Genomic DNA, 13,496 nt, shown 5'->3' with positions numbered 1-13,496 from the left:
AGTGGAGTTATATGAGTACCGCATTGTGAATTAGTGACCCTTAGGGTCAATCACAGCTGCGGGATCGAATCCCGGCCTCGGCGGCAGCTTTTCGGTGGAGGCGAAAAGCAAGGCGTCCGTGTGCTGTGCGATGTCAGTGCACGTTAAAGAACCCCAGGTGGTCGAAATTTCCGGAGTCCTCCACTACGGCGTCTCTCATAGCCTGAGTTGCTTTGGGACGTTAAACCCCGCAAACCAACCAACCAACAACTGTTACTTGTTTTATGGCATGATCATCTGTGAGACATTATTCAGGATCCAATCTATTGTGTGGCTAGAGCTTCCAAAAGCCTGCACAAGAAGAGAAGTCTGTTTATTACGCATTCTATTTGATTAGTGCCAAAGCTGAGAGGGGTAAAATCGGCAAATGAAGGCGCCGGCAAGAACGTTACTGAAGATATTTTGTTGCTTTCTTTTTAGCTGCTGCAATAACAACAGTACGACCTCTCTTGCTGAAAGCCCCTTTCATGTCTTGTACACTTTCGTCACCACAAAAATGAAAGGCTCACATGTGCCCAACAAATCCATCACCTGTTTTCTTTTCCAAGATATGAGCTGCAAAGACAAATTTGACGCCATCTAAGTAATCTTAATTTACTCCTTAAATGAAAAACATAACTGCTCAAGGTTCTCAAGAATCTTGCATTTACCAAATCTGTCGAAAAAGAAAAAATTCTTCCATTCCGCCGTTACATGGAAGAAATGCTGCTTCTGAGAGCGGCTCTCACACGCTCTCGATAAATGCGGATATAATAAAGACACTTGTCATCGTGGTTGACATGAGTGCAGCAGTTTCTCTTCCACGCGCTCATTCATTTTTTGTTTGTTACTAATGCTTTTACGGTCAACGCACTAAATAATGAGGGAAACAAAGGTAGAAGAATTCCGGCCCCGTTGTCTGGCTACGCGGAGGGGGCTTTCGCAATTGTTAGAGTTCAACAGCTCACGATACGGGTTTGGAAATTATTTTTATGGTAATTTATTACGATGTCATGCAGTGGTGGACGATTTTTTGATTCTAAGTTCTTCTGTCTGGCATGTTATTTATATTCTTGTATATATAATTGAGTTGTTAAGGCTATGCCTATTGATGATTCCTTACAATCTGTGACCTCCTGCTAGCAACCTATCAAGATATTTAAAGAATTCTGTTACTGATGCCCCTAATTATTTGACTCCTTAAAGCAAGTTGGAATTGGCATTTCCGGTCCGTGCCGCTTTATCAAACACACTACTGTAAATCAATAGAGGTCATGGAGATGGACATTGCCAGATTCATAATTCTTTGCTCGTTTCTTATCCGGTCGTCTTAGTTAAAAGACCGCTCGTAGTGAACGTAGTATTTGAGCACAATGGCTGTAAGAGGTACGCTCCGTAAGCAAAGCATGTTAACAGAGGTGCGGGCCAACCGCTTTTCAAGCGAAAGGCGAAGAGTCGATTAAAAGAAGAAGACGAGCCGCTCTCACATTGACCCACATTGACGGCTGCGACCTTCCCTGTCCGAGGGTGCACCTGTTGCTCGTTGCGTGGATGGCATAGGCGCCCTCGACTACGTCGGCGAAGCCGTCTTTGAAAAGAGGTTCTTCCCCTTCCCCTTTCGTCAGCGGAGCCGGATTGAGGACTCCTCAGTGGGCGCAGCCCGTACTTCTTGCGTGTTTGCCCCACCGTCTTTCTCGTCTCGCCGTCGGCTATTCTCCTTCAGTGATGCGCGTGCAAGGTCGCAGAACAAACTCACTGGCTCTTGCTTAGCTTCATGTCTCGAAGTAAGCCTGCTCCCAGTGATATATACCCCTATATATAGGGGGGGGGGGGGGGGGGTGCACGTGAATGTGACCATTCAGGCTCCACTATCTCGCTCAGGACATTTGAGCGAAGGCATATCAGGCGCCTGTGTGACTAAATATGAATTCCAAACTTGTAGCAGTCCCAGGTCCTTGTGGTTGTTATCTTGCGCATATTTGATTTCGTTTCTGTGTTTATAATGTTACATTGGCGTATCAATTTTAACGTACTTTGCTAAAAAAGCAAGAACAATACGACTGTTTTTTTTTTTTTTTTTAACATAGTTCGCACCACCGTTTGGGTTTAAGAAGTCCAGTGTTGCTGCGCGTGGGGAATGAAGTGCACATTTCGCGCCAATAGCGAATTACATTGCACAATAGCGATTAATATTTGATCCTGGCGCCAAAATATGCCGCCAGCGGTGCTAGAAGATAAAAATAATTCTCGACAAGGTTCGACAATGAATCAGTGCTCGAAGAAAATAAATCCCCTATGAAGATAATGACAGTGAAGAAGAAGAGCGGAACATGCGTAGACTTGTTTTCGTGTTGCTAGCCCTGTTCTTCATAAGCCAACACAAACTCAGCCAGTCTCCTTTACAAATGACCACATGCAGCCGTTCGCCTAACCATAAGTTTTTTCTTTAAATGTTGGTGCGCGGTGCGTCAGCTTCAAGTCTGACTCTATTCTACTCGGTATGGGGCATGTGGCGGCCGAAGATTATATTTTTCTCTCGGAAATAAGGAGCAAATAAAATGCGATTAGACCTTTTTTATCATTTTATGTCGTTTCCCGATAGCATTCTGGTCCTCTTTATTCTTCATTCTTTTCGTACTACAAATCTCGCTACATGAAGCTTTCCGAATTTTGCCTCCCCTATTTGGCAAGTGCATAGTCAGCAATGCGTCGTAATGGGAAATAATAATGGATCACAGGTGTGATCCACACATGTCAGCACCAGTTGCTATTGAGTCATACGTGTCTTTTTTATATTATTAAATGATCAGTTAGACACCACATAAGGTGGGCAGAAGAAAAATCAAACTATAGGTATTTTCCTGGAGGCGAAATATGAGGAACCTTTTCTATGGCATATGTGGCACAATATAAATTTTATATGGGTCGTTGATGCATATTTTGTAGACGCGGTTAGATTCAGATGCTTTCTACGTAATGATATATGCCTTATTTTTCCACTAGGCCGTAGCACTTCCGCCTGCGATTTGTGTCTTATTTTGTAATGAAGGGTGCGTTGAACTGCCTTCACCTGCAATAGAAGTGGTCAGAAACTTTTTGTAAGTGCTTACTGAATTATCATAGCGTCATACACTGCAAGCATAGGACAAACTTAAAAATATGACGTGTCATTTATTAATGTGATCATATTCTTGGAACTCATCGCATTTGACTCAAATCATATGATATCTGCCTATTTTTTGCTCAAATGCAACCGAAACGCATTAAAGAGCCTTTGTGCAACGCGAAATAGAAAATCACTTCCTTCAAGGGTATCAATTTTTTTCCATTTGTTTATTTCATCACTAGCAAAGGGATTGGAGCAATGCATATGCTGAGAGAACTTTCCAGCATGAATGCTATTCCACGGTGCCGGAAAAGACTGATGCGTGCATGCTGCTTACATATTAAAACCAACGTGCGAAAACTACTGCCACAAAAACAACCCTAAGAGAGAAACATGACTGAGTAAAGTTTTAGAAAGATTGGCTTATGCCGCCAGCCGAGACGGCTCAATGTGCTGGCAGCATTATAAAGAAAACGTAACTTTCGAACTAGAGGTGCCTGAGGAACGCTTAAAGCGGGCAGCCTTGGTAAGGTTACTAAACAAGCTGGTCACGTACTGCTTCAATGATGCTTAACTTCAGAGACGCTACCGCCTGCTGTGTCTTCCTGATATGGCATTGCGCTGAAGGAACGTTTGTGTTGGTACTTGAGAAAAGTTTTTCGCGCTGTCCATACGTGAGTGTTTTTCTGCGGCCTGTTTGAACGCGACTTAAATTCTCACGGTCACGTTACGTATACCACCGACCTTGGATGGCGGTTTGTGCAGTGGGCTACTCGCAATATTTACGCGACTTCTTTTGAGGAAGCTCTCACTTAGAGACAAGTACCTCCAAGCGACATCCACAAGGGAACGCGACGCCTGCTTTAAACACCCTCAATTCTGTTACGTGGATGCCGCCTGCCAATTTCTTCGCAGTTAGCTTTCGTGTTGTGATGTTTCAGGCCCGTTTTTGTCTCACTAACGGGATGATGTGCGTTGCGAAACCCTATCCTCGGGTTCCTTGTTCAAAATTTAGGGGGTCTCTCTTAAGGGATAATGACGAAATCCTACCCTTCCTCTCCTATAATTTACCTCTCATTGTTTGCCTCTTTACTGGCGTTCGTTGCAGTGCTATATAATATTATAATTGGTTTACAGGAAAGGAAAGGCGCAGTATCTGTCACACTTTCTCCGACAAGTGTGCGTTTGGACGGTAAACCATCGCTCCTGTCACGTGGCGTTCCTTGACGCGCGTTCAAACGTCGGATTGCAAATAGCAGGAACGCTAAACAAGATGAGACTTCTGGTTGGTCGCTTCGAATTTGGTGGCTGGTGACGTCACTTTTCTGTCGACCAATCAGATGCGCCGATCTCGCGGACAGCCTTTTTTTGACGACAGTGTGAGCCATTAAAGGCTTTCGCCTTAATATGCGGAGTGTTATCTATATGCATTTCTCAACTTTTGCCTCGAACGAAATATGTGTTTCTACTACTTAAATTAAGGTGCTTAGCTTGTCGGCTCGACAGCAGCAGCTTGCTGCTTTGCTTAACGTTCGGCAGGTTGAGAACAAGGAAATTCTATTGAGACTGACTGAGCCCCAATTGGAAGTAAATAATCGCACAGATAATAGATACACGCTCGCTTCCATAGAGTATGTGCTCCATTTCTTTATTACCATGCCTAGCGTGTCTATTTTTCAACATTGTTGCTTGGTTTGTGGGGTTTAACGTCCCAAAGCAGCTTAGACTATGAGGGACTGACATCCGTGTGATGTGCGATGTCAGTACACGTTAAAAAACCCCAGGTGGTCGAAATTTCCGGAGTCCTCCACTGCGATTTGTATTCGGAGCTCAACAGTCTAGATGAAAGTGCGAAACAATTTGTTGTCAAACATTGATTTGGTTTGACTGATTGGCGGTTAAGCGCCTACACTGTGAGTGGCTCCCTAGGAGAGCGCCGGGGTTAATTTCAGCAGCCTGACAACCCGGCATTTAATACAGTGCAGTTTGAAGTAGAATGCCGACGTACACTGACGCCATACAATACATGCTCGGCTTGCATTTCACTCCCTCTACCAAGCGGCTTTCGGCGGCAATACTAAACCTTGGCCTGCTGGTGCCGAGTCTCAGGACTGAATAATCGTTTAATGCAACATCAAAACCAACATTAACATACATTAGCAATACAACATTAAAACCCCTTCCTCCAGAAATTCCGACGCCGGCGCTGTTGGCTTTTTCGAGGTCGGTGTTGTGAGAGAACAATCCACGGAATGTGTCTGTAGTGTGGAGGTTATCACATGGCATTGACAAGAACTGAGTGGTCAGCCGTTGCATGGCATCAGGAGAAAACGTGATATAGCCGACTTGGTAGAGGTTGCTAAATCGGACAGCTTCTTTTAGGTAGGCGGCCGTGATGTGTATCGACCTTTCCAGTGTTGTTTGGCCATTGTTCACGCTTTTCAGAGACCTGGCAGGTACGCCTGTACATCTCCTTCAAAGAGCCCGTGACATTTATGTTGGATGGTCTTTTGCATACTCGGGATACAACAGAACTGCCCGCTAATTACACTAATCACATGGGTAGTACAGTAATGGTACAATTTAAGAAATTAGAGTTTAAGCCAGTAGGAGGGCGTGTTCGTGAAGAGGAACCTCAAGGATATCTGGAGGCAGCGGCTGTTAAAGCTATTACACTATATTGTTACAGAGGAGCTTCATTACCACCACTTTTGTTTTCTCAATGTAGCGCAGCCAAGAAAACAACACCTCCCCCCCCCCCCCCCCCCCCCGCTCCCTCTCCCGCTCATTTCAATCACATAAATGCTACCACACCTGTAGAGAAAAAAAAAAAAAACTTTAAATAAACCTGGCATAAGTAAGGATAAATATTTTTGGGAAAAAATGGAAGTTAAGTATATGTAATCATCCCGTGAAGTTTTTCGTTAAAGCAAAATATTGAGGCTCTTTGAAACTTCAGTTTTGAAACTGAGCAGCGTTTCGGAAGCCTACGATGTGGATATTGGTCCATCTTAATCAGCGCGAAGAGCACAAGAAAGTCCTGATATCTCGCTGATAACGTTTTTACCTCTGTCTTTGCATCCGCTGTTGAGATAGATTTCCTGTTTGTTTTCTATTCCCGCACGCTTCCCTTTCGGAGCCCCACTCAGAGTTAAAGTTATGTTGGTAAGCCAATACTCCCTTTTTTTGATCTGAGCGCAAGACTTCAGTCAAGCATTGGAATTCAACATTTACTATTTAGGTATAGCGCTTCAGTTGCGTTCGTCATGTTGACTCGTCTAAATTAGGTTGCTGACAAGTTTTATCTTCTTTTGGAATATGTCCTATACTCTTCTCGTATTCTCCTGCTGTGGCACATATCTATATGGCACATATCTATGGCACATATCCGTGGCCTATATTACATGTCTCGAATCGTTTTCGGTGCCACAAATGCCGAGAAAGTCTCTAGACTGTACCACTGTCGCAGTCAGATACCCTTTCACGCACAGCAATAATAGGTATCTCTTGAAAAATTAAAAGTCCAGCTTTTTGGTTAACACCTAATTTCAAGTGACAGGCATAGTAAAATTGTGACATAAGTTGCTTTATGTTGAATCTTGAGGTCGCAGGTGAGAACCAACTACAAAAGTATAAGAAAATTAAATCACATTTATCGACACATTCTCTCCTTTGCTTCCGCCCTTCATCCTTAACCGCGTTTTTGCCCTTGCTTCCCTTTCGGGATATTTTAAGTTGGTGTATTTGCTAGAGACAACTGCCGGTGGACACGGTGTGCTCCTGCGCTGCACTTAATTACACGTTTGTTATTACAATGAATTCAAATGATGTAGCCAACAAAGAGATATGCTTTCCTCAATATTTAAGGGGCTATAATAAGCCTAATTTTATTAGAAATCTGGGTGTCTATCGCACACTGTGCCTTTTCCTGAAGGCATTAATCAGCATCTCGCTGCTTGAGGCTGCGCACTGATTTGTATTTGTAAGCAAAATACTTTGTAGACGGTGGGGATAGTATTAAATTGGTGTAATTTAATTAATTGATTATGGGTGTTTTTCCAGACAATGATATGATAGACCTCTGTCCTGACCTCTATCGTGAATACAAATAGTGTCAAGTAATCTCTATTTATATATTCTACTATACTCTCGCAAATTATACAGGAAAAGCTGTATTATCTTTTCCACGCCGTAAAACAGAAAAAAAAAACAAAAACAATAACACAAGGTCAGAAAACGTATCAGGATGTTATGTACCAACAGCGTAATGTTCTAATCCACCTTTGCCGACATAGTAGCTTTATTTAAAACCCATGCCTAAAGTCTTATTTCGAAGCGGGTGTTCTCGAGGGCAGCGCTGAAACTATTTCAATAGTCTGCTCCTCGTTTTCAGTTGACATCAAGTATACGCAAATATTATTTTCCCCATGCATACTCAAAGCTTGGTTCTGTCTGCGACTGATGAAAGGCAGAAAAACAGATCAAATTTTGAAAAGTTCTTAAAGTGCTCAGTATTCATGGACCTCCTGAGAGCCGCAGCTACATGGAAGCTGGAGTATGAGTTGAAGCTCGGATATATCCCGGAACGGATATATTCCTCGTCCATTTCCTACGCAGCCACATGGATAACATGATGTTCTACGGAGACCACGAATAGCAGAAAAGTATTAAGTGGGCTCAAAAAATGATTATCACTCGATACCCTCAAACCGCATGGGTGACTGAAAAAAAGACGAAAACAAAAGCAACAACTGCTACTTCCCGACGAAGCCTAGCTGACCGCTTTGGTCCGTTCATCTGCTCGGCAAAGCCAATCTCCGCTTGCGTATAGAAGCTTTCACCAGCGGTTCCGCATGCACCTTTGTGTTCGACCTCAAAGCGGGGCACGCCGGCTGTGAAGCGTGAAGGCCGCGGCGGCATCATCCACGCTCGGCGCTGACAGTACACGGGAGAGAAGATGCAAGGACGCATCGGCTCCTCCTCTGCGGGACGCGGCTGTATACCCCGTCTCGCTCTAGTACGCCACTGAGGCGCCGGTGAAAGCGTCTGGCGCCATCGAAACAGAAGAATTCTGCAGCATCACTGTTATTGATGATGTAATGAAAAACGAGCCACATACCGGAGCTGTTGACCTCAGAGAAAAAGTGGTTGATTAAAATGTCCAGCATGTTTAGACTATAAGTACCCCCCTAGGTAATGAATTGATTTTTTTTTTCTACAGAAAATTACTCGAATGTATAGTATGTGTTCAAACTTTACAGCATACTGCGCCCTAAAACGGGACTCGTGTTGTTCGATTGTGCGATAAAGTTACTCTTACAGCCATTAGTGAATAAGACAACGCTGTGTGGGAAGCTCTGAATAGACATAGGAGGGTATATAGGTAGGCCAGTTGGTGAAACAGATCGAGAAATAAAAATTATGTTTTTGCTTTGTTTTTATATTGGCTCTACCCTTGATTCCTTTGACGAGAAATTATACGTTCGTGAAAAACGAATATATAGTGGATCCAGTGGAGCATCAGTGCTGTGAGAAATATTTGCTGCCCGTTTGTGCCTCGTGCTCGAGGTTAAGCACAACCTTCATTTTCAAATATCATTAGATATGTTGACTATTTCATTCTACTAAATTTTCATCCCAAGACGTACTTCAAGAAGCAGATATCAAGATTTTAAGTGACCTTTCTAGGTTTTCATGCTTCCTGAAATTCAACCTGGATCTTAACAGAATGGATACATTCAGTATTTCGATTTAAAGCTGTTTTTTTTTAATCTAAACTGATCATGTGAGTGGGCCTTTCAGCCCAGGTGAAAGAAAGTTTAAACTTTAAACTAGAAGCGAATAACGCCATAATCTCGAAACATGATAAATGCATTGGCTCGTTTTTTATTTACATCCTTCAAAATGAATTTTGCTTTCTAGCGACATGACCTTTGAGTCCTCTGTTCATTTTCATTCCATGTGGTTGTGATTCGTTCTGCTATGATTTTTAACGCGTGATTTGACGTGTGGCGTTATTCTTTCAAGTTTTAACTTCTCGATCACTTTATCATGTTCCGCTTGTACGATATACGATTAGCCTTTTCATGGCTTCCACGTGGGCGTGGTAGTTTTTAATTTACAAAAGACCTTGTTTAAGTTTTTCGTTCAAAATGTTATCTTACACAATTATAAGATCACATGTGCAACCTGTTTATAGACGCCATCAGTGTTTTCAATAAAGTTTCAGATGCAAGTACCGCGCCTTGTCGTCCCCTCCCTCTACCGTGTATCTGCAGCAGATTTTATATTCCCGATCCGAATAAATATTGACAATTTCATATTGAAATTCCCATCCGAAAAATGTTATCCCAATTTATTTGTAGAAAGAAACTTATCCCTCTTCATGTTACTATAGCAGTCTTATTCCGTATTTTCACTTCTTTAGTGTCCTTGGGGTAGCTATAATGAAATGCATTGTGAAGGGAAATTACAAAGAAAAGCTTCCCGAATTACTTTGGACTTTGCACCCCAACTGTTGGCTGACTATGGCTACACAACTCTAGCAGTGTTGCTATCTCTCTAAGGGGTAGTAACGAGCTATGGTAGGTCATTGAACAGGATTGCAGTAAGTGCTAAGCAGCCTTTTGGCCTTGTCATTTCATGAAATTCATTAAAATTCATGCAGGCGTCAATCGGAGAGGTTAATCTGCTTTCATCCACTTAGTTTTGCTCCAGGAGTAGGTGCTTGGAGCACTCTTTTCATCTTGCAGTACAGCATTTTTTGACTTGAACAGAATAGTCTTAAGGAAGCATGTCTGCACATATTGTACGTCATCAAGCTTGTCCTCCTTTTCGAATTTCGCAGAGCGAGTTCGTGTCGGGCTACTACGTCCAGCAGCGACCATGGACGCCCACACAGAGGCGGGGCCCCATCTCTTCGGACTTCAAGACACCCGGTCCGGGAGCCTTCAGCATTCCTTCCACCTTCGGTGAGACACTTAAAGCGTGATAGCGTACGTGCCTTGTTTGCAGAAAACGCCTTCGCCGTACTTGAGAACTCAGAAAATCGTGTAGAAAAGAGTGCGCGCGTTACTTGGTGTCAAAACTGTCACAGAAACGTTGTTTTCTGCAGCTTTCAAGGTAGTGTCACACTACTGCGCTTTCCACATAGCATTCATCTGCTCTCTAATTGGAGGCTATATATATATATATATATATATATATATATATATATATATATATATATATATATATATATATATATATATATATATATATATATATATATATATCTTCACTTGCATCCTTCTCATTGTAACTGTTTACGCGTCCGCCGAGAAGTAAGACAGATACTGCACCTTTCTTTCCACAGAAACCAAACGAAAGAAATACATTTAACGCCCCGTGATAGTCTTTCCGCGCTAGTCTTAAATAACAGAGATTCGCGGAACAAAGGGGCTGTGCTACATTATGACATCTAATCTTAAGGTTTCAGGGTAGAACGAGAGGAAAAATAGAACTGAACAATAATTGAGGGGGGGGCCTTAGTTCACAAGACGAGCCAACGTTTCGACAAGGGGACTTGCTTTGACTGGGCAACGAGATTATTACTGGAGGGGGTTTTTATGCGTTTTTCTAGCGAAACCTACATTGCGGTAGGTTTTCAAGACCTCGGGTGGCCGCAGCTACGCCGTGAAGAGGCGTAGCTATGGTCTCCTCATAAAAAAATCACCATGTCATGACATTTGAATTCACGTTATCCCTATGCCACGGGCAGGAGCTGCCAACTCGGGTCGCTCCTTTCATATGGGAGGGTGAATTCAAAATCATCCTGCCAGAACCGTTTATCATTCTTGTTACCCATACGACATGAAGGCAGCTCCATATGGGTTGTTTTAAGCGTGACTTTATATGTGGGCTTGTAGCTTAGGCTCTCGCGTCATACTCCTAAAGGATGAGCTGAAGTGTCCCTAATAATGTAGCACCTTACACTGATAGGGCTTGATAGAGGAATAATGAAGCAGGCAAAACTCCACCGTTGCTTTCGCAATTCAAGTAGAGTTAACCAGAGCTAAACCATAACAATTTTTGTTCAAAGATAAGCGAGGGAAAGAGGGGGATGGAGAGAAAGGAGCAGAGCAAGGGTTAAACGTTTGTTTGCTTGAGTATGAATTTCGGCGAGACTGGAGCCTGTGGTCCCGTTATATTGAAAACGAAATGAAGCAGCAGCCGCAGGGAAAACTACAAGACGAAATAGATGATGAGTCAGCATCTAAAGCAGGCTCGATGCTGGCAGGAGGCTCTTGAAACGAAACATTCATTCCAAATCCATCCGATAGGCAATTGAGCTGTAGCCGACAGTTATCAAGAGCTTTACCGACGGCGGAAAGAAGGACAACTGAAAACCGTAGAAAAATTTTAAATTAGAGTAAGACACAACTACCAAGCGGTGCATTATATGAAAAAAAAAAAAAGAAATATTCAAGGGGATACCAAATTTAGAACTGATATGAAGAAAACTGGTTTGAAAAATTCCTTTAACTTATGCAAATTGTGGGAGGGGGTTTGGGGGTCGTACAATAATTATTCAAGCTGTTGGTGAATGTCTCCAGGACTAATTGCGTTGGAGAGGTAATAAAAATATATGAATTTTAATGTTCCTTTCCAGATATTTATTCCGGTTGTTTGCAATGTTCTAAATTTATCGAATAAAAATGACGAGAAATGTTTTCTGTCCCTTGAATATTTAAACCCGGACTGGAAAATAAATCATTTGGTTTCATCAAAATTGCAGCCAATCTGAGTGACACACTCGGAAACTACTTTCGGAAGGTTTTTGCTTATATCTGCACGCCGAACATATAATCTTATATTCATTGATTACCCTGACCTCCAATGTATTGTGATGACAGAAGTAGCTGTCTAGAAGATCGATAACATTTCACTAAGTGCAATTGAAGCCTTGTTTTTCTGGAGAAAATGAAGCAGCTTGAGTACTTTTGTCTATGGTGTAGCTTTATAAATGACTGCACGCCTTAGGTCTGGGTAGAAAACAAGAATGTGGTTGTGTTGGGCGCTTGTTGTTGATTTCGGAATGCACTAGAATACCTAAAGGTAGCATACAAACGTAACACAAACCTTAGTTAAGTCATGTTGGGTCAAAATTAAGCATATTAAGGCAACTAAGGCTGAGGGTCTCTAAGATCAGATACAGTAGCACTACGCAGTATCAACCCGTCTCAGGCGTAAATAAATATTGCTAGGCCTAAGCAGGCTTTATCACTCGCAGCTAACTGCAATAGGCGCTATGATACTGGGTTAGCACGAAAGCAATTTTTTACTTCGCTGGAAAAATTTGCATTTACTATGAGTAAATTCCTTATTTTTTTCCAGGAGAAGATAACTGTAATAGGCGCTATGAGACTGAAGCGCGAAATCAATTTTAGTCTTTGCTGGCAAAATTTCCACTTAGCTATGAGTAAACCTCTTATTTTTTTTTTCCAGGAGAGAAGACAAGCACCAACGTCACAAAAGGACAGAAGGCGCCTGCCTACACATTCGGCACCAAGTGAGTATGAACACTATTCTACGCCTATCATCATGCGAATGGCGCATGGAGAAGCGCAGTTAATGTAACCAGTCATGGGACCTGCAGCAAGCTAACGCGGTACAAGTACAGCACATGAGAAAAAAAGCGGGAATGAAAACAGCATACAAAAAACCACACAACTACAAAGCAGGATGGCGCAGAGCAGCACACGTAATGAAAAACACGCGTGAAAACAATAAGCCGCTAAAACAGCACAGGTACAAAATAGCACACGAAAAAAACAATAGTAAGGTAACAATATAGCACAAGAAAAAACAGCACGGTAACAGAACAGCACTGCGCGGTGCGCTGCAGAGTTGCTCAAAGTGTACGCATCGCAAAAGGGGTCATGCAGTTTTCTCATGTTAGGCTCAAGTGGTGCAGTTTTCATGGCACTGTGCCAGCAGAACCTCGGCAACGCCATGTAATTTTGGGATACATACGAAACTGGCAATAAATTAATATCTAATGTCCAGTTGGAGTTGTTATGCTTAAGGCCAAATGGATGCCTTTGAACTTCGACAAATTAAAGGCTCTGTGTCCAAGATATATATTAGTGCCTAGGCCTTTTTATTAGGCGTTTGATGTGTCGTTTGATAAAACAATTGTCTATTAACGTTACCTTAACTTTACCCAAAGTTCTAATTAAGCAAGGACAAGGCCAAAGCTTTGTGAACAGTCTCCAACTGACCAAGCTTTCTAATCTGCTCAGCAAATAAATCATGACCCTTTTCCTTCATTAATTCGCTGAAAATAGCAATCTCTAAGATCACACCGCCGAAGCCGTATGAGTTTTATTTT

At 42.4% G+C, this 13,496-nt stretch overlaps 1 protein-coding gene across 1 annotated transcript in view; it reads left to right on the top strand.

Annotated features, from left to right (window-relative positions):
- The window catches only part of LOC146173757 (uncharacterized), a 70,940-nt gene that overhangs the window by 24,723 nt on the left and 32,721 nt on the right, over positions 1–13,496 (top strand). The window contains exons 2-3 of the mRNA XM_084584571.1: positions 9,972–10,095; positions 12,611–12,674. Of these exons, the coding sequence (XP_084440697.1) occupies positions 9,972–10,095; positions 12,611–12,674 (188 nt within the window). The remainder of the gene's footprint in view (positions 1–9,971; positions 10,096–12,610; positions 12,675–13,496) is intronic.

This window comes from Amblyomma maculatum, chromosome 11 (assembly GCF_055883805.1).
Source record: "Amblyomma maculatum isolate TAMU_Amacu chromosome 11, ASM5588380v1, whole genome shotgun sequence".
Classification (NCBI taxonomy): Eukaryota; Metazoa; Arthropoda; class Arachnida; order Ixodida; family Ixodidae; genus Amblyomma; species Amblyomma maculatum.
This window is presented reverse-complemented; position numbering and strand designations above follow the sequence as displayed.